Below are 21,872 nucleotides of genomic sequence, written 5' to 3'. Positions count from 1 at the left end.
GGCAGTGAGGCTGAAGCCGAGTCACGCGGCAGCAGAAGGACCCCTGACCGGGCCATTACAAGAACACCACCGCCACACAGAGGGCTGGGACTTTTCGCATGGGCTCCCTGTCCGAGGCTCCTTTTCCCACTGCTGGTCCATCGGAATGTTTTGGTATCATTCCCACCAGCAATATTAGGATAACTTAACGTTATGGTTCTGCGTATTCAGCTATGGCAGTTCTGTATACGAATGTACAGTTCGCCTGGATGCAATTCTTACTGAGAAAGGGCAGAAAGAAGATCGTAATGCTTCATGGTTTCGGCCAAAGTGTCAATCGCAGACTCCAATGTGAGCAGGAGTTCGATCACAAACCCCTAGGAGAAAAGGCAGGTCTTAATTCATTACGCTTTGGAAAAAAAGGAAATTAGAATGGACTTCCCGAGGAGATTTAAAATTAGAACAAACTCAACATTAACATTACAAAATGATTAAACTCTTGAGCAACATGATCTTGCTGATTGATGAAAACTCCTCAAACTAATGGTTATAATGGCACCACGATCCACCCAAAATTGCTTAGGCCAAAAATCTACGAGTCACTTTTGTTTCTTTCTCTCACGTCTAAGTTAAGTCCGTTGGCAAGTCTTGAAAATACTACTTTAAAATATATCTGAAATCTGATGACCCCCCTCCACACATACAGAGCGTCCCGTCAGCTAAACTACCACCATTTCAGCGTGGACTTTTACAACGGCCTCTTAAATGACTCCTATTGCCCTCCTGAGGACTCTACCTAGCCTCCAGAGTGAATTTTTTAAATAGCAAACTATATCAATCACCCTCCTCTCAAGGCCTGTGAGTACTGTTCGCCATCACTTACAAGTAAAATGTCACCTCTCCCTAGACCCCACATAATCTGGATCTGTCCCCATCGATCTTCAGATGCTAGACACACCATCCAATAAACTAGCCATACTGGTTTGCTTCATGTTCCTCAAAAACAGGCTTGTTGCTTCTGCCTCAGGGCCTTTGCACTCACTACTCTTATTTCTCTGCCTGAAATATTCTTCCGTATTATCACAGGACTCACTTCACTTACGTATGTGTTTAAAACTCACCGTCTCAGATGGTCACATATAAAACAACTCCCTCTCCCATACTGCTCCTTAACCCATTATTCTACCTTATTATGTTCATAGCAATAATCTCTAAAAAAAAGTGTGTTACATATTAGTGGTGGATTAGAGGCTTATTTCTCCAACAGAATGTGAGCTCCAGAATGCCAGGAACTTGGTTGCTACCAGATCCCCAGTGTCTAGAACAGTGTTAATAAAATCATTAGTCTGCATAGACTTAAGTTCTCTATTGCATTATTTCACTTAATTTACCTTAACAACTCAACACTCTACATTTAAATTTATTTTTTTTTAATTTTTTTTTTTTTTAATTTATTTTTGAGACAGAGACAGAGCATGAACGGGGAGGGTCAGAGATAGAGGGAGACACAGAATCGGAAGCAGGCTCCAGGCTCTGAGCCATCAGCCCAGAGTCCGACGCGGGGCTTGAACTCACGGACCGCGAGATCGTGACCTGAGCTGAAGTCGGGCGCTTAACCGACTGAGCCACCCAGGCGCCCCCCTACATTTAAATTTAAATCCCAGGATAATATGCAAGTGTGGGCCGTATGTGTGTGTGTAAATGTAAAGCTTTCTCTGATTCGCACTGAAGTATGTGATTCGATTAGTATGTTATTAAGTATCACGTACAAAATTTGTTTCTTAATTCTTTGCCTGCTTGTTGGCATTTGATGCCAATGCCGTGTAACCATTGTCTTGCTTGCCCTGCGGTGCTCTGTACTTGGCAAATGAGTCCTTGACAATGAGTAGCTGCTCAATGGCTGCTGAACGAATTTAATGCAATACCTGTGCATCTTCTCCCGGATCCCCTACAGTTTCTACAAGTCTGGAGAGAACATCAGACAGTGTAGTTGCAGAAAGAGGCTGCTTTAGGGCCCTGAAAATCTGGAAGGATCTCCCAGCATAGTGTCGAGAAGAACAAGAAAGTGCTGTTTGTAGAGCAACTTCACTAAGATGATGTTCCAAATGCATTCCTTCTGTGAAGACAAAGGAAACAAGTGAGTGTTCTTGTTGCTTGGAATGCAGGGTTATCATCAGCGGCTAACCATTTTAAACCCGGTGCCCAGCACAGTGCCTGGCAAACCGGGCAGGCACTCAGGCTTTATGGCAATGTTTTTTCTTTCCATTAAACTCCATTTGCATTTTACTTACTTGTTTTGTAATCTTTAAAAAAAAAAAAAAAAGTATTTATTTTATTTGAGAGAGGGCATGAGTGGGGGAGAGGAGCAGAAGGAGAGAGAAAACATGAAGCGAGGGGCAAAATCACCTCTAGTCGAGAACCACTACTTTAGACAGATACGGTTTTTTTACAGTAACTTTCAGAATGTGTTGATTTCAGATCACAGAAGCCGCCGACTGTATAAAAAAGAATTCAAGTTTGTCCTCTCCATCTATGTTCCTTTAATGTAATCGTTTCATAATACACAACTGCCCTGTAACTTTATTATGCCACCACACACAAAATGAAGCACCCTGGAATGTCACAAGTGGCTTTCTTATTTTTTAAGGAGTAACTTAATTTTCCAAGGAATAACTTAATTTTCCTTTAATCAAAAGCTATCCATCATCACTAATAACTTCAAAAAGAAGACCTGTCTAAAACTTTTCACTTTAGACTTCTCAACTGTCAACTCATTGCTACACATGACCAGAAGTTTTCGCATCACATGAAAAAGTCTCATTGAAAGTACTATCTGAACTGTTTAATGAAAGATACCTGAGCTTGACTGCTTAAAAACAGAAACCACATGTTTCAAAAATGTAGTTAACTGCTCAGCACTCTTGATGTTAGGATTCTTGGCAGAAACATCCTCATGGTTCCAAAGGGGCCCTCTTTTTCTGAAAACAGAGAACAGACATAATGCCCGTGGTTTTCAACTTACATTAACGGTTTTACTCACAGTTACATTAGATGTGCATTTGCCATAAGAAAGGACAGTAGTGGGCTAAGCCAAATAGCAGCATGTCGCACAGTCGACTACTATTTACGTACTTGAGCATGTGATGGTCTACGGCAAGGAGAGGAAGATCCAGGCTACATGCGATTTCAGTCTTCCATCATTACAGTTAGACTCTCTCAGAGGTGGTAGGAAAGGATGACAGACTTTTACAAAGTGAGAAGAGCACTGGGAACTGCTTATGTGTCATAGGTCACAGCAGTATAATTTGGAGAGGCTAGAATGTATTTAGATTGCAATGCGAAGGAAATAATTTACTAGCTGAAGATCCAGCATAAGTTTAAGAGAGAACGGTTTCCTGTTGACTCTTTCTTTAAACCATCTTTGCATTCTCAAGGCTGCCGCCTTGGTTAGTAAGGGTTCAACCCCATATCACCTCAGGCCCAAAGTGTCCTGAAAACCTCCTTTGTGGTCACGTAGCCACCAGTATCTGACAGCTCTAATTCATCCCATTCATTGCTCCGAGACTGATTTTCTCAACCTATTTCTTTAATTGTGCTTCTCACCCTTCCTATCCAGCTCCAGGATTTTCTTTTTTTTCTTTTTTTTTTTTTTAACGTTTATTTATTTTTTGGGACAGAGAGAGACAGAGCATGAACGGGGGAGGGGCAGAGAGAGAGGGAGACACAGAATCGGAAACAGGCTCCAGGCTCTGAGCCATCAGCCCAGAGCCTGACGCGGGGCTCGAACTCACGGACCATGAGATCGTGACCTGGCTGAAGTCGGACGCTTAACCGACTGCGCCACCCAGGCGCCCCGCTCCAGGATTTTCAATAACGTCTGCTTTCTTGAAAGATCTGTAGCCTATGGCTGAGGCCTCAGAGCCCTCCAGTTTGACTTCTCCCTGGACTACAAAGTTTTCTTGTCCAGAAACTTTCCCCTCAGCATTACAGTCAGACTGGGTTACTCGCCATTTCCAATACTTTATTTCTCAAGCCCCTGATGGTTTCGCTCTCTTGCTGTGCGACACCAGCCCCCCTTCTTTCTCCCCATCCATTTCTTCTATACTTGTGCCTTGCAAAGAGCAGGCGATCATAAATAAATATTTGACAACTGACTGATAATGTACCTAATGGAAGTGGAATATGTATTCAGGTAAGACTGTATTCTCTTTGGGTACTTGGTATCCAGACACACTTGAGGCCCTCCTCCAGTATAACTGTGTGAGCACAACAGGAGAAAGTCTTTGGAGGCATCCAAGTTTCTAAGTTTCTACACCCAATACAAACGTGTGTATTCCCAATCAGTGGCACACCAGAAATCAAAAACAGGGTTCACTGTAGCTGACAAAAAAGAATGACTTAACACAGGTATGTTGCCAGAATGTTGAGAGCTGTAACGTTACCTTGAGGTAATGAATTCCATGAGGGTTTTGACTTTTCCATCCTGCTCTACGGAGATGTCGACCTCATTGAGGAGAGTGGTGTGTAGATGGGAAATGGCAGCGCTGTTATTTCCTAAGCTGATACTAGAAGAGGTAGAACTTGAGCTAAGCCCTGAGTCAGTCATAGGGGAGGGCTGGTAATCAGGTATAAAATCACTAACGCCCGCTGTAAAAGAAAGATGGCCGTCAATACCCAGACATGAAAGGATCTCATACACTATTGAAAGCGTCAAACTATCCTTCCTTACAGGTTATGTGGGACACATCAGGGAATCTGTTGCTGTCAGCTGATACAAATCAGCACTCCTTCTGCGGGAACCTCATAAGCACCAAATTCCATCAAGTGAGTTTGGGGGGCAAACATTGTCTCCCACAGCCTATTATTAAAACTTAGCTATTTGGGTTTGCTGTGAAGTCTTTTGCTGCCATCTGCTGAAGAAAGTTGAAAGTGGCACTTTCCTAATATTTCGGCACATTGCCTCAATGTGTATTAAGTCAGTCTTTTCCACAATGTGAACTGATTTTTCTTATGGAAAGGATTCTACACTTTCCACTTCATTTTACCTGAAGAAAGACAATTTTAAAGTCTTTGTAATATTTATATTATGTCAATTATTAAATTCTTTTTATTACGAATGCCTATAGTCACAAAATGGCAAAAGAAGCCTTAAGAACAAACAACAAAAACCAACTATGGAATTTTTAAAAAGATGTTTTAACATAAAAGAGACAGTAAACTTTATTCATATTTTAGCCACATTTTAAAAGGTGCAATGTTTCCTAATAATTGTTTTCTTACTAACCACAGGGTTTTCACTAAAGAACATTAACCCTGTATCTGACATTACATGATTAGTAAGAAATGTAATTTTATTTCATTTTTTAAAAACAATTATTTTCTAGGTCATCTATTATTAACCTGATGATACAGACAAATGGATAAGTAAGTTAGGGCTATTAGGAAAGAAGAAAATAGAACTTGCAAAGTAAATTAAAAAAAAATGACACCAATAGTGAAATAACTTTTATATTAAAGTCTCATTAATTTGGACCGCATTACTTCCAAATGTATAATTTGGAATTTACTAGACTTAAAAATGCCTAACATTTTAAAGACAGTAAACATAATCAAATGAACAATAAAATGTTAATGTCTCGCTTTGTTCATTTCTCAGATCTTGAGAGCACGAGGAATGTAATACAGGTTCAACATCTTCTCGGTAACTGTGCTCCGTAAGCGAAGCACTGTTTCACTGATCCTCAACCTGCATGTTGAGAACTTAAAATTCTCATGACAAAGAAAGACCCTTACAGGTGATACAGACTCAAATACTCCGAGTTTAATTCTTTTACCAGTTAATGATGTAAATGGTACTTAAAATCATAAAACTACACTTAAAGCCTTTCAACTTTTATTTAGTTGACTTTCTCTGTTATAGTTTCCAAATGAATGAAGCATGATTCCATTGTCAAACTGGATGTTTAAAGCAAATACCTGTGCAAGTGTAATCTAAGTGTGCGGTCTGTTTGACCGTGAGCGCCCTGGGCTCGTTAAACTCCCTGTTCCTGAGCAGGACAGAGGCAACAGCGCGGATGTTACTGCTGGGTCCCGTGACTATTAGCAGGTGCAGGAGCAGGCGCTTACAGTGCTCATACACCTCGGGGTGGCAGTGGTCAGACCCTGAGAACGACAGTTGGAAATCATCGTCAGTGAAGAGAAATCACAGGTACCCTTACCTTCAAGTGCATACTTTATTTTATTTTTTAAAATGTTTTATTTATTTTTGAGAGACGGAGAAAGAGGGAGAGAGAGAAAGAGAGACAGAGTGCCAGCAGGGGGTTGGGGCAGAGAGAGAGGGAGACACAGAATCCGAAGCAGGCTCCAGGCTCGGAGCGGTCAGCATACAGCCCAATGTGAGGCTCAAACTCACGGGCTGGAGATCACGACCTGAGCTGAAGTCGGAAGCTTAATTGACTGAGCCACCCAGGCACCTCCCAAATGCATATTTTAAAGAAAAGCAGAAAATACAGAAAATATTTTGTACAAGATGATGTACCACACGGTAATTCTTATTGGCCTGGAGTTTGTAACAATAGCCTATTGTCTTACAGTTAGCAGGGGGAATCAAGACAAGTTTTCAATGCATCTTGTGTCTAAAACTTAGTAACCTACTAGAAATTATTACTCTGTGACAGAATACTCAATGTAAATGACTTTTTTTTAAAGGCAAGCATTTTTTGTGCCTAGCGCACAATGAAAAGTCAGTGGATGTTTGATTACTGAAACATCGAAGTAATAAATGTGCACATCAGGAAAACTTCAGGTAAGATGACTACCTTGACTTTCTTCAGGAAGCCAATCCTACAAGCATGAAAAGTATTGTGGTGGATCCCACAGATGGTCCCTATTGTGGACCGTCTGATTATTACAGCTCAAAGTCCACTGCTACTGAGGGCACAGTGGACTTTCAGCTGTAATAATCAGACGGTCCACAATCCCATTCTTTTGAGAAATACTTGGACCCCATTTTAATTTTCCTTTTACTCTGCAAATTTCCAGTCTGAGAGGTAAGTTAACTTTACTCTTGCTGTGGGTGCCGAACTTTTCCTGCTAGACGGTAACTGTGCTTGTGAGCAGTGGAGGGACGACAGGACAACAACGGGAACGCGAAGACCTGTTTGTGGTTACAAGAGAGGCGAGGACTGACTCCCTATTAGACCATGAGAATGCCCGTAAAAAGTGTCATGGGAGTTCCATACCAAACAACGGTTAATAGAAATACCAAAAAACCAGACTGCCTTTAAATTGTCACAGAAATATAACGTCATGTTGAGTCAGAACCAGCGTTAATTACCTATAAAAATTGCATGAAGAAGAAGATGGAGGTAGCTTCCCCATTCCACCTTCACACTGTGGTCAATGATCAGATCCGTCAAAAGGATCACAGCTATGTTACACCTGTGACAAACGAGACGCCTGTTAATGTCGCAGCAGAGTAAACCTGGAGCGAATCTCATGCCAGTTACTTGCAGCCTTTAATATTGCATTTTATGGACAAATACAACTTCTCAAGAAAAAAAGAGGAAAAGAAATATAGCTGAAGAAACTGTTAAGCGATGGTTCTAGAAAAAAACATTACCTGCTAAGGGCTCCCCAAAGGCAAGGGCCACATTTTCTTCATCTTCAACCCTGACACCTAGCACACTGCTTGCCACATAGTAGGTGTTCAGTATGTGTTGGTTACATTAATACATTTTGAAAGAATGCCGTAACTATTCTACTGTGATTCTGCTAAGTAAAATTCAGTTTAACGCAACTCCAAACAACAGTGCCTCTAGTACTGCGAGATATTTTTCAGAGGAAGTAACTGGGTCCCAGAAAGGTCAAGTAACTATGCCAGACACCCAGAAAAGCAGCAGCAGACGTAGATTTAACAGTATTAATGGTAAACAGAGGTCTGAGTGTTGAGACTTCTCGAAATCTAAACACATGGATCTGATTTGTTGTAGCATGTCAAGAGAGAAGTGGCTTTTATTCTGTGTTGTCAGATAGCATAAAGAAAGCTGAAAGTATTAAGCAGCGATTTGGCTCGTATGAAATAGGAATGATGCTGTAGTCCACCTGTGAAGAGGTAATCCAGGTGATGACGTTTCAGGCAAGTAATCCACCAGTGGTGACCAGCAGCCTCCAGCTGGTGGGAAGGGTAGTGGCTCTCCTTGATTATGCTCCATCACTTTCAGTCGCCAATTAGAATAAAGTGGCATTGAATCACCTATCAAAATAAAATGATCTCATTTTCTACACCATCTCTTTTCTGCCAACATACGCAAACGCTAGTAAGACACCAACGATTTACAGCATTGGAAAGTGATACAAAATAACTTCCCACTCTTCGGACATAGGTTTGCTAGGAAGACCTGTGCACAAACACTATCACACTAAGCAAATCAGAGACGGAAAGAGGTATCCATTCGGGCTCTATCCTTTCTATCAAAGCAAAACTATACTAGCGCTTCATGAGATTTCAGAGTTCACGTCCAAGCCATGAAACCACATTATAGGTCAAGCTGCCTTGTCACCAGGGCCTTCTGGTAAGTTACTCAACTCTAAATTTTCTGAGACAGGGCCAACACAAACCCATCTTAAAAGGAAATCTGCTCTACCGCAGTGGGGCTGCAGGGTGCAGTGAAAAACGGCATCGGGAGATGTGAATTCTGTGTGACGTGGGTAAGTCACTTAACCTCTCTGGACCTCAGTTCCATCATGTGCAAAACGAGGAGATTGGACCAGATCACCTTCAGGTGCAACTACCCAGTCTGAAGGCTTTTGCCCTTCTACTCCACTCTACCTCAGTGTTCTAGTGAGACTTGGGTAGATATTCACTTTACCATTAACTGCAAGGGAGAACTTTTCAGTAAAACATAAATTCACAGAAAAAGAGCCAACCTATTAAAAAAAAAAGCAAAAAAAAAAAAAAAAAAGCAGGCTGTAGTCAGTGTCTATGATGCTTCTTGAGAACCAATTCTTATGTTCCTGTTGACTCGTCTATAGGGACCCTGTGCTTTTAAAACAAATTTCCCCCATTCGTGCTTCTCCTCAAAATCAGGACATTTCAGGTTATGCTGGAACACCACTAGTGGCAGTTAAACACTTCTTAAAAACAATTTGTCAGAAAAATATATATTTACTAAAATTAATATATTAATAATACACCTTGCCATTGTAGTTATAAAAAACATTTGGAACTTATTACTTTTTTCTTCTTCATAAGATCCTCCAGAGCTGCTACTGTATCGAGATTCTAGTCTGTGATGTTGACGATTTAAGTGACTGTTTAGTCCACTGTAGATGTCTAGGTGCACATAGCTATGGGAATGATCATGGAGTTAGTCACAGTTCATGGAAAAATGGTATTTGTACTTTCGGTTTCACTTTCTACGTTTAAAAAAGAACACAGTACATCAACTATTAACAAAAGTTTACTATGAGACACACACACACACACACACACACACACACACACACGTTAATTTCCATCTTACAGTTCAAAAGCTTAAGATTTAAAGTCAATTATTTCTACCTGAAGATTTTTCTTAAATGGGGTAGTAATGTTCTGATAAAGCCTATTTTATAAAGAAGATAGGCAGAGTGAATAGCCATGTAGGAAAGTCTAAAACTGTAAACAACACAAAAAGAGAGAACATACTCTACCTATTCATCTGTTAGAGCGCATAAAAGAATCTAGCAAGTCAGCATTTTAATGATGAAATAGGCAATGTGGAAAATTTCCAAAATGGAAATGTATTTCTTCACTAGAATTTTGAAATATACATTCTATGAAATATACATGCCAATGCAGAAGTTATCATTTATTCTGATAATCAGGCTCTGTCAAACCGAAAGGCTAATGAAGAACAAAGGGGTACTTACCTCTCTTCAATATTCTCTTTTATGGGCTTATTATCGGGATTGCCATCTATGGGAGCTACCATTGTATTGCTACTGGAAGTAGTTCCTGCAATCAGAAATAAAACAGTATCTGTGAACTTAAAGCCTGGGATAACTCAGTAAGAACAAAAGATTTCAAAATTACAGATGTTAAAACTCCACTAAAATGAGAGCAACGTGATTTTTATAAAGGAATGTACTTGGGGCAGTTGGGTGGTTCAGTCAGTTGAGCATCTGACTTCGGCTCAGGTCATGATCTCCCAGTCCATGGGTTTGAGCCCCGCACTGGGCTGTGTGCTGACAGCACAAAGCCTGAAGCCTGCTTTGGATTCTGTGTCTCCCCCCGCCTCTCTCTGCCCCTCCCCCACTCTCACTCTGTGTCTCTCCCTCTCTCTCAAAAATAAACATTAAAAAACATTTTTTTTAATAAAAAGGAATGTACTCATAACAACCAAGAAGGAAAGGAGACAGCAGCAACAAAATTTTGGATGGTTGAAAACAAATGGACAAGAAGTAATTAAGCTTTAAGAAAGCTGAATCTTAAGCCGGTCATGGGGTAAACCAAGAAGCTTCCATATCTATGCTGTTGAACCTCCAAAAGGTTCAGGAATTCATAGCTTTGAGTATCTCTGGGAGTACTCTGAAGGTGTTGCTAAAACGGCAGGCTTGGTTGAAAATCTATTTCAGAGGTTTTGGTCCCCAAAATCTATACCCCTTCCTCTTGTAACAGGGTGGCTCTCTCTCTACACTTCCAGAAATCTTTTCTGATAAGAGTAAATCAAAGATTTCTGGACTAGGGCACATAATTACAGCTGAAAGAATAAGAACTTTATTGAGAATAGGGGAATTGAGTGAAAATATACATCCTAAAATTTGAGATTGTATCCCCTTGAAATCTTCTCACCCCATGGGGCTACCAGAAGGCTTAAAGACTATGCTGTGTGTATGTGTGTGTGTTATCTATGGATTAATGTATTTGTACACACATACACAGACAGCTCTACACCCTCTCCTTTAGGCAGATGACTAGTAGAGTTTTGTCTGGGGAATCTGATTAGTCATCCAAGAGAAGAGACCTATAGACACTTACATCAATGAAATCATCATACAACAAATGACAAAGTCAATAAGTTCCATGTATACCTACAAAATATCCAATCAACTTAAAAAAATTTTTTTTTAATGTTTATTATTTTTGAGAGAGAGAGAGAGCATGAGCAAGGGAGGGGCAGAGAGAGAAGGAGACACAGAATCAGAAGAAGGCTCAGCACAGAGCCCAACATGGGGCTTGAACCCGTGAACTGTGAGATCATGACCTGAGCCGAAGTCAAATGCTCAACGGACTCAGCCACCCAGGTGCCCCCCAATCAACTTTTTAATATTCCACTCTTTATCAAAAGACAGATCTAGAATTGGTAGACTTTTGAGAAAAGCTTTTACTAAGACAAATCAAAACAGAACAATAGGAACTTTTGCTGGGAGAAGAAAACTTCATCAGATAAGGAAGACAGTCCAACCATGAAACATGAATAAGGCGTTCCTAAAAAAAAAAAACGAAACAAAAAACTAAAGAATAAACTCTTCAGAATTAAAAATATTAGAAGCTTTCAATGGAAGTGTTATTAGAAATCCCTTAGAGCGGGGCGCCTGGGTGGCGCAGTCGGTTAAGCGTCCGACTTCAGCCAGGTCACGATCTCGCGGTCCGTGAGTTCGAGCCCCGCGTCAGGCTCTGGGCTGATGGCTCGGAGCCTGGAGCCTGTTTCTGATTCTGTGTCTCCCTCTCTCTCTGCCCCTCCCCTGTTCATGCTCTGTCTCTCTCTGTCCCAAAAATAAATAAAAACGTTGAAAAAAAAAAAAAAGAAATCCCTTAGAAAGTAGAACAAAAAGAGCTAAAAGAGCTAAGAGATGAAAATAGATGCCAGAAAATAAACTATAAAAGATTTGTAATTATACAGATGTTATTAACATGACAGAAACATTGAATACAAACCGAGTGACAAATAATTTCATGGAAATGTAATTTAAAATAGTCCCAGTATTATATTGGTTTTAATGGAAGTTATTCCCTCAGGGACACAGTTTCTTCAACTTAAAATATTATAATAACTATACGTGTGTGTGTGTATGTATATATATGTGTGTGTGTGTGTGTGTGTATATATATATATATATATATATATATCACTTACGTGACTGTATTATATATGCCGAAATAATTATAATATGAAATTACAGAGTAATTCAACAAGTAAGCATTTTCTATATTTAACACACTGATTATATTCATTAAAAAATGCTTGTTGTAGAAGGGGAGGGTGTGCCTGGGTGGCTCAGTTGGTTAAGCATCTGACTCACGGTTTTGTCTCAGGTCATGATTTCGTGGTTCATGAGATCGAGCCCTGCACTGGGCTCTGTGCTGACAACGTGGAGCCTGTTTGGGATTCTCCCTCTCCCTCTCTTTCTGTCCCTCCCCTGCTTGTTCAGTCTCTCTCTCTCTCTCTCTCTCTCTGTCTCAAAATAAATAAATAAACTTAAAAAAAATGCTCGTTGTATCTATATTCCAGTTCCAAATATATATGTAAATACGTTTCCCTCTGTAATATTAAGAATTTTCACACTGTCAAACTTCATCACTCATATGAAGATTTACAAAGTCTTGTCAAGTTAATTACCATACATGACTCATGTTTGCATTTTGTTTTTTTGTTTTTTTTCTTAATTTTAGAGACAGCAAGTGGGGGGGGTGGGCAGAGGGAGAAAAAGAGAGAGAGAGAGAGAGAGAGAGAGACAGAGAGAGACAGAGAGAGGGAGGGAGAGAGAGGAAATCCTAAGCAGGCTTCATGCCCAGCGTGCAGCCCGACGGGGGCGCTGTTATTTTCTCAATGATGTTTAAGGCAAATGCTTGCTAGGGGTGAACAATTATGTCGAGCTTCTCTTTTGAGACCAAGTTACCAGTTTCAAGTGGCTTCTCACCTGAGGTGACAGAAGGGATTTTGCAGCTGGAAGTGATGCGGTAATACGGGGGGTTATCCATGTGAGTGACCCCCGAGCTGACGGGGTCTGTCAGCTGCAGTTCCCGCACCAGCTCCTCCAGCAGCTGCATCGTTTTGTCTCTACCTAAATAGACAATAACTTTCTTCACCTGTCACAAAAGAAATTGTGTGGAGAAGAAAAAGCCAAAGTTTTATTTCACAAATTGGTCTTGAAACACATTTTAACAGATAAGTTCGACTTTAAATAGTAGGTGAATAAGCACAACTTAAATCTGAACATCAATCAGCAATAGGGCATTAGTCAGCTTTCTAAACACAGTCCCCCCTCCCGGCCCAGTGTTATACTTATGACTGGATATTGTTTAATGGTTCCCACCGTATCTATGACTCCACTATTTTTTTTTTAAGAAAAGAAAAACCTAATTGCTTTTCTGTAAATCAGTTTCTTTTTAATGGAAAGACTGCAATTAATAATATCATCCCAAATTTCCTGTTATTTTCAGTCAGTCAGACTTCAGACCCAGAATGGAGTTTTTATTCTGCTTTTCCTATGCTCCCTATCTAACCCTGCAGTACAGAGTAGTGATCCACTAGAACCAGACTCCAGACCGCACAGCCTGGACTGCAGTGTAGACACATACTAGCTATGCGATCGGACAGCTACTCTCAATTTTCTCTTCTGCAAAACGGGGACAGGAGCACCCACTTCATATAGCTTGTTAGGATTACGTAAGATTTAATGAAGCATTTTAAATATGCCTAGCACAGAGTATGAGTTACATAAGTGAAAGCACAGAGTATGAGTCACATAAGTTCTGCGTGTTGGCAATATGCATTACTGAATCGCTCACTAACTGATTGGCCTGTCTCTTTTTCCCTTTGTACTTCAACCCTTGCAACTCAAAACGTGTGGTCCGCCGGCACGGGCATCATCCTTGGGAGCTGCTAGAAATACAGAGTCTCAGGCCCCACCCTCCAAGTCAGAACTAGACGCCCCGGTGATTCATCTGCACACAGACAACTGAGAAACTCTGATTCACAGGAGCCCGGGGGCAAATCTTAAAACGTGTTTTATTATATCATACCAGAATCTTATAATGATTACCCATTGACTTACACACAGCTCTGTATCTCTCCAACCTGCTCTATTTGCTAATTCTCTGTTCCCGGGTTCAGTCACCTCAGACCCTGCCAGGTGCCCTCCTGCCCCTGTGCCTTTAACCCGTCTGACTGTAAGGAACTCCCTCAATCCAGCCAAGTCTTCAAGCCCCAGCCCCGCCCCGACTCCACTGCCTTCTCCGCAAAGCTTTCCCAACCTTTCACAAACAGATCTGGGTTGGAATCCACTCTACTAAGTGACAGAGCTAAATGGCTGTGTGGCATTGGGGAAGTGACTCTTCTCTGTGCCCTGTTTTATTCACATGTAAAACTGCAGTAATCTTAGCAAACTCAGATCTATTCTGAGAATTAAATGAAACAATGTCGATGAGGTGCCTGTACCCTGCCTGGTCTATAATAAGTGATTAAGAAGAGATAATTAAGAAATTATCATTGTCATCAAAAAGTTCCTTTTAAGTTTCTGGCAAACGGTTATCCCCTGAATTTCATCTTGGCTTCTTGGGAGTTATAACTTCATGCCTGTTTCTTCTTCCAGCCCAATTCACTCATTCATCCATCCAATTTATGGGTGGCGTCTATGTGCCAGGCACTGTTCCAGGCTCTGGGAAGACAGCAATGAACCACACAGACAGAATTCCTGCTCTTGAGGAGAATCTACTGGACTGATGGAGGCAAAAGCAATGAGGCAAGTAGGTAAAATATATGTTTGATGATGGGAAGTGCTGGGAAAATCAAGCAAGCAGGGAAAGGAAAAAGAGAGTAGGGGTCGGGACAGGGCATCTGCAGTCTTGGACAGGATGACCAGCAAGGGCCTCAATGAGAATGGACATCTAAGGAAAGACTTGAAGGAGGTGAGGGAGTGAGCAATGTGGCTACGTAGGGAAAGTGCAGAGGCCCCAAGGTGGGAGTGCCAGAGAGCAGGGCAGCAAGGGTGTCAGCAGGGCCTGGGGCAGGGGGTCTGGGGGAGAACATGAGGAGACGAGCTCAGAGAGATACGTGAGACCCTGTAACCTTCTACCACACACCCACCCTTCTCTGAGTGTTTCTCGATGAACGGCAATCCTGTGGCATGCCTTAAGAATGCTTTCAGTAACCAAGTGAACTCGGGAGATGTCAGGCGGAGCAAAGCTAGGAAATGGTTTGTGTAAAGTAGGACCTGGAAGAACTTTTACAGCAACATTCTGCAGAGCTGTTCTGCAGAGCTTTCCCCTCTAGGAGGTAAACACTGTGACATTCTTCATCGCCTCTCTCGCATTATGCTTTCCCTTGCTCCTGGAAGCCGTCGGCACCCTTCTATAGGCCCTGAGCTCTCACTCACCGTTCTGCTCTCGTATCCAGCTCCTGCCTAGCAGAAAGTGCAAACATCCCCCATTCTGTGGTCTCCCTTCAATATCACTTCCTCTCGAGGATCATCTCCAGTCCTCTCAGAGAGCTGCGGTTCCCCGGTTATTCACGTTCAGTACTCTGCAATTTTCCTTTGTAGCCCTTATCAAGACCGTACTTTATCCACTTACTGATCCATTCATTAAATAAATTAGGTGAAAGTTCAAAGAATAAAATCTCCACCACCCACTGGATTGAAATGCCTGGAACCTCAAAGAGAACCTGGCAATATGCATTATTGAATCGCCTGTCATAAAGGCTAGATGATACCGGCTGAATGAAGCAATGAATAAATGCATGCGCTATTTCCTGGCGGGGTCCTCACTTTGGCCCCCTGCTTTGCCTCTGCTGGTCTACTACTGCCCACACTCTGCTACAATAAGAAACCAGGTAAATATTATTAAGCACAATTTTTTTTTAATGAACCTGAATACATACGTAAGGCAAGAGGCTTGGTTCACTATTCACTCCGCAAATGCTGATCAGAAAGTGCAAAATTATTTTCAGGTTTTTTGGCCAGCCATCTGCAAGTGTGGTCCACACGTTCTCCACCTCCGACCAGGCCAGCTCATCACCATACTATATGCAGGATACACAACACACACTTCAGTGATGACTGCTTGTTAAACACCAAACTTGTCAGAGCACCAAACATTAGAAAATGATGATTTCATACACAGCTTGAATCTTTTCCATACTCCAGAGGAACAATCATTTCTTCCAACAAATACAAACATAAACATCATTAACCATATATGATTTTGTCTCCTCCCCCGAAAACCTATTTTACATCTAATGAGAAGTGCTTTGAATAAAGGAGTTTATAAAGCGTATCTGGTTATCACAGGATTGCCTAATCTTTCCCTCTATTTCTAACCTTTTTTACTCCTCTTAACTCAATAATCCTGTGCAGCAACCGCTAACACAAGCCCCATTTTACCTTTGCTGTCATGTACATTAGGTTGTTCAAAACCATCGCAGTGGCTTGTGGGGACCCCCAGCCTTCTCCTCGCAACCAGCGCCTGCTAGTCACCATGAGTTCTCGGTCTTTTAAGGAGTCGTCTTCCTCTTCATTGTGTCGCCTCGCTGTGGGCAAAGGTTTTAAATCTACCAACTCGATGTTGTTCATCCACGGTAACAGGTAGTGTAGCATTACTTGCCTCCCGGCAGGGTGAGCCGTCTGAATTCTCTGGCTTATCTCTGTAATTAAAAACAAGCCAAAAGAGGGAACCACCGGTATCATTTCAGTTTCTTCTGATTTGTAATTAATGTCCACAACTCATTCTTCGAGAAGAAGCAGCCAAGATTTTATTTTTAACAATTATGAGTGCTGTTTCTCCTGTTAATAAATTTCACCTCAATGACATCATAAAGAAAACTAACAACTAACAAAAATCAGATCCTACTTTTATATAAAATACTTTTGGTGGCTCTGACATATAAATGCTTATGCATTATTGGTGGGACCGTAAAATGGTGCGACCACTAGGGTAAACAGCATGGCAGCTCCTTGAAAAGTTAAAACTAGAACTACCATATTATCCAGCAATCCCACTTCTGTATACATATCCAAAAGAACTGAAAGCAGGGTCTCAAAGAGATATTTGCATACCCACGTTCATAGCAGTTCTATTCACAACAGTCAAGAGGTGAAAGCAATCCAAATGTCCACTGACAAGTAGATGGATAAACAAAATGTGTTATGTATATATACATATATGTGTATATATACACATATACACATATACATATACACATTATGTATATATACACATATATACATATACATACATACATACATACACACACACACACACACACACATATATATATATATTCATTCTTGCAATGGAAGAATTCCTTCCTTAAAGAAGAAGGGAATTCTGTTGTGCCACAACATGAATGAACCTTGGGGTAATTATGCTAAGTGAAACAAAAACACAAACACTAAATAATTCTTTTTATAGGCGATATCTAAAATAATCAATTTCATAGAAATAGAAAGTACAATGGTGGTTAGCAGGAGGTAGGGAGTAGGGGCAAAAGGGAAGTTCTTTAGTGGCTATAGAGTTTCAGCTCGACAGGGTGAAAAATTTCTAGAGATCAATTTCACAACAATGTTAACATACCAAACACTACTGAACTATAAACATCTAAAATGATTCCTACGGTAAATTTTATGATGTCTTTTTACCTCAGTAAATACATACGTGTAATTATAAGATAAAAGACAGTCTTTTTACATAGATTACTTTAAACTGACCCATGAAAAATCTCCATATTTTGGTTCTATATAGGGGAGACTCCTATGATGTACTTGTTACTTTCACATTCATCTCATTTAATGATGGTAATAAATCTGTGAGGTAGACAGAGTCTAAGTAATCTGCCTAAGTCAGAAATGTATCGAGTGCCAAAGGATTCAAACACAAGGTTGATTCCAAAGCCCATATGCCTTTATACACAGCGAAATTTCCAAAAGTCACTTTAAATAAACATCTTCTTTCTCCTTGGCCCCCCCTTTTGCCCACCAGGCCTTGGTAGTTATTTACTCATTAAAAGGAGTAAATATAGGGGCACCTGGGTGGCTCAGTAGGGTGGGCGTCTGACTTCAGCTCAGGTCATTGTATCAAAGTTATGGAGTTCGAGCTCCATATTGGGCTCTCTGCTGTCAGTGCAGGACCTGCTTTGGATTCTCTCTCTCTCTCAAAAGTAAATATTTTTTACAAAAGCAGCAAATACAGAAGTGTAGTGATTTGGAACTTGGCTCTGGAACTGCACACACATGGGTCTGAATCCCAGTTCTACCACAAACAAGCTGCTTGGCCTAGGGCCAACCTGTCAACCTCTGATCCTCGATTTGTTATTGTGTAAGAAGAGGGTGACAAAAGCAGATGCCTCATGCGATTACTGTGCACATTCAAAATAGTGCCAATCAAGTGCTCAGTCCCATGCTTTCTGGTTTATAACCAGAACTATTCAGAAATTACAATAATCCTTCCTATTAATACATTAATGTTAGTGCCTCCGGTATGAAATGAAAGCCCTGGAGCTCTCAAAGTAGTTGAAGGAAGAGGTCGGACTAGGGGAGAGGTGGTGTGTGTGGAAGCGGGGGCCACAGCAACAGCAGTGGCCTCCCTCAGGGAGACAGGGTCTCTTGAGAAGGAGGCCTGGGATGGAACTCTGGGAACGCGATGACTTCAGATAGAAGAAAAGAATCCACCAAAAGTGACAGAAAAGGAATACCTCACAGTAGAAGGAAAACTAGGAAATATTAAATTTCTACAAATCAAGAGAGGTCAGAATGTTAAAAAACGGAAGGTGACTAACATTAATTGCTGGGCAAAGTAGCAAACAGATTGAAGACCAGAAGCTAGTGATTAGATTCAGCAGTGGGAAAGCCTTCAATAAGTTTACAAAGAGGAAACTCAAGCTAACGGAGTCTTAAGGCTATTTATGAAGATGCATGAGGGTGGAGGGCATGATAAAAGCGGATGCAGACACTCAAGGCAAGGTAAAGGGGCAGGAGATGGGTTAGAGGCGGCTGTACAGGGGCACCCGGGTGGCTCAGTCAGTTGAGCGTCTGACTTCGGCTCAGGTCATGATCTCGCGACTCATGAGTTCGAGCCCCATGTCGGGCTCTGCGCTGGCAGCTCAGAGCCTGGAGCCTGCTTCTGCCTCTGTGTCTCCCTCTCTCTCTCTCTCTCTGCCCCTAACCCACTCGCTTTCTGTCTCTGTCTCTCTCAAAAATAAATAAACATGAAAAAAAAATTAATAAAGGAGAAGTGGGTGTATAGGAGGAAAACGATGGGAAGAGCAAGGGTGGGAAGGGCCAGGGAGGGGACAACATTTAAAGATTTCCGCAAGTGGTCCAGAGAGAGGAAGGGGCGGGACCCTCAAATTTCAAAGTGGGCAAAGTTTACATTGACAGCTGTACTCTACAACCCCTAAGAAGCACTGTGCTCATCTTGCCTTGGAAACAGAGTGAAAACTGCACTGAGTAGGTTTACAGGCTATATTTTGGTTTAGAATAAACCATTTTAAGCAAAGCAGTTATAATTAACCAATCCTACTGACAAGGGCGTCTGATGACAGAACTGAAGGAAAAGGGACAAGGTGACTGAGCTGTGGGCATGGTCTACACTCGTATCAGCTGCCATCCCGACCCATTTCTGAAGCTCTGAGACTCCTCTGGACTGTTCTGCTCTCTGTGTAGGAGCCCTGAGAAGAAGGCCAGCAGCAGCATCAGTGGCCATGGCGGTCACTGCTTTGCACTGATGACCATGCACACTGATCCTGAAAGGGCTGTCAGGACTTCGGGAGTTACAGAAAAGGAAGGGCTCGGTCACTGCCATCTACCGGTACAAACCAAACAGGCAAACCACTTTAAGATTGAATGTTACAGGAATTTAAATCGTTTCCCCCCCCCCCCCCCCCCCCCCCCCGCCCCAGTCAGGTCAGTGAGGGATGGGGAATATTTCCACTACTGAAATGGAGGCTGTGGAAAGATGCCCAAAGAAGGTGAAGGTCACCATGTCTTGACTAAATGAAAGAAAGGGTCCACAGGAGAACTTTCTAATCCCCTGGATGTCCGTTTTGGTGCCTGTCCAATTCTAAGACTAAAATAAGATCTTGTTACAAGTGAAAAGTAGAAAAACCAGCTAAGTGTTCGGTGTTAAAATTAACTCTTCGGTGAAAATTCAAGAACTACAGGAGAACTTGCAATAGTGTCCACTGGGCAGAAGGTTAAACTAGATTTTAAACAAAAATTGTCCTAAAGCTGAGTCTTGGCAGATCCAGATAGAGAGCACATCTTGCCTGACACATAGTCCCTCTGTTTTAGACACTTGCGGCAGGGACAGTTGTTGGCCCCAAGGAAAGGAAATTGAACCAGAAAGCAATGTGGGATCCTAAGCGACAGTTTTGCTTAAGGCACTGCAGGCCCTTTCCCTATGATTACAGGTTTTCCTTAAAGAAAGAAACCTGGATCCTTATCTCTGCCCGTTTTTATTATTAATGACAGACCAATGCACAAGATAAGTTATATACTAGAAGACTCAGGAAGTTCTGTGTCTACCAAAGAAATGTTTTTATTTATTTCTATTTTCAAAGTATATTTCTTTAATTTTTTTTTTTCAACGTTTATTTTTGGGACAGAGAGAGACAGAGCATGAACGGGGGAGGGGCAGAGAGAGAGGGAGACACAGAATCGGAAACAGGCTCCAGGCTCTGAGCCATCAGCCCAGAGCCCGACGCGGGGCTCGAACTCACGGACCGCGAGATCATGACCTGGCTGAAGTCGGACGCTTAACCGACTGCGCCACCCAGGCGCCCCCATTTCTTTAATTTTTAAAATGTATTTATTTTGAGAGAAACAGAGACAATGCAAGTCAGGGAGGGGCAGAGAGGGGGAGAGAGAAAGAGGGAGAGAAAGAGGGAGGGGGAGGGGGAGGGGGAGAGGGAGAGGGAGAGGGAGAGGGAGAGGGAGAGGGAGAGGGAGAGGGAATCCCAAGCAGGCTCCATGCTGCTAGCCCAAAGCCTGACACAGGGCTTGAACTCATGAAACCATAAGATCATGACCTGAGCCAAAACCAAGAGTCAGACACTTAACCAACAGAGCCACCCAGGCCCAGCTATTTCTTTATTTTGAAAGCGAGTGAGACAGAACACAGGAGGGGCAGACACAGAGGGAGACAGAATACCAAGCAGGTTCCATATTGCCAGTGCAGAACCTGATGTGGGACTCAATCTCACATACCATGAGATCACGATCCGAGCCGAAATCAAGTGTCAGTCACTTAACTGACTGAGCCACCCAGGCACCCCTATTTTTATTTTTTTTTAACGTTTATTTATTTATTTTGAGAGAGAGAAAGAGGGAGAGAGAAAGAACGTGCGTGTATGCAAGGTGGGGAGGGGCAGATACAGAGAATTCTAACCACACTCTGTGCTATCAGTGCAGAGCCCAACACAAGGCTCAATCTCACAAACTGTGAGATCGTAAGATGAGCCAAAATCAAGAGTCAGAAGCTTAACTGACCGAGCCACACACAGGTGCCACAAGAAATATTTTAATTTAATTATTTTCTTTAAAGCTCATGTTTTTGAGAGAGAGAAAGGGTGCACATGCACACAAGCAGAGGAGGGGCAGAGAAAGAGGGAGAGAATCCCAAGCAGGCTCTGCACCATCAGCGGGCAGCCTGCTGTGGGGCTTAATCCCGGGAATTGCAAGGTTATGACCTGAGATGAAATCAAGAGTCTGATGCTTGGGGTGCCTGGGTGGCTCAGTCAGTTAAGCATCCAACTTCAGCTCAGGTCATGATCTCGTGGTTTGTGAATTCAAGCTCCACGTCAGGCTCTGTGCTGACAGCTCAGAGCCTAGAGCCTGCTTTGGATTCTGTGTCTCCCTCTCTCTCTGACCCTCCCCCCACTCACATTCTCTCTCTCTCTCTCTCTCTCTCTCTCTCT

The 21,872-nt window shown here is 42.0% G+C and overlaps 1 protein-coding gene across 11 annotated transcripts in view; it reads right to left on the bottom strand.

The window, feature by feature from the left end:
- Positions 1 to 21,872, bottom strand: part of FRYL (FRY like transcription coactivator) — a 274,545-nt gene that overhangs the window by 51,778 nt on the left and 200,895 nt on the right. For all 11 annotated transcript variants that reach the window (XM_040484078.1, XM_040484071.1, XM_040484087.1 and 8 more), the window contains 12 exons: positions 16,345 to 16,604; positions 15,843 to 15,983; positions 12,883 to 13,051; positions 9,892 to 9,976; positions 9,215 to 9,327; positions 8,083 to 8,233; positions 7,316 to 7,419; positions 5,956 to 6,141; positions 4,422 to 4,626; positions 2,836 to 2,957; positions 1,905 to 2,095; positions 262 to 356 (listed from right to left, as the gene is read on the bottom strand). In XM_040484078.1, coding sequence (XP_040340012.1) covers positions 262 to 356; positions 1,905 to 2,095; positions 2,836 to 2,957; positions 4,422 to 4,626; positions 5,956 to 6,141; positions 7,316 to 7,419; positions 8,083 to 8,233; positions 9,215 to 9,327; positions 9,892 to 9,976; positions 12,883 to 13,051; positions 15,843 to 15,983; positions 16,345 to 16,604 — 1,822 coding nt within the window. The remainder of the gene's footprint in view (positions 1 to 261; positions 357 to 1,904; positions 2,096 to 2,835; positions 2,958 to 4,421; positions 4,627 to 5,955; positions 6,142 to 7,315; positions 7,420 to 8,082; positions 8,234 to 9,214; positions 9,328 to 9,891; positions 9,977 to 12,882; positions 13,052 to 15,842; positions 15,984 to 16,344; positions 16,605 to 21,872) is intronic.

Source organism: Herpailurus yagouaroundi, unplaced genomic scaffold (assembly GCF_014898765.1).
Source record: "Herpailurus yagouaroundi ecotype Mexico unplaced genomic scaffold, PumYag 28, whole genome shotgun sequence".
Taxonomy (NCBI): Eukaryota; Metazoa; Chordata; class Mammalia; order Carnivora; family Felidae; genus Herpailurus; species Herpailurus yagouaroundi.
The sequence above is the reverse complement of the archived record's forward strand: the minus strand, read 5'-3'. Positions and strand labels throughout refer to the sequence as shown.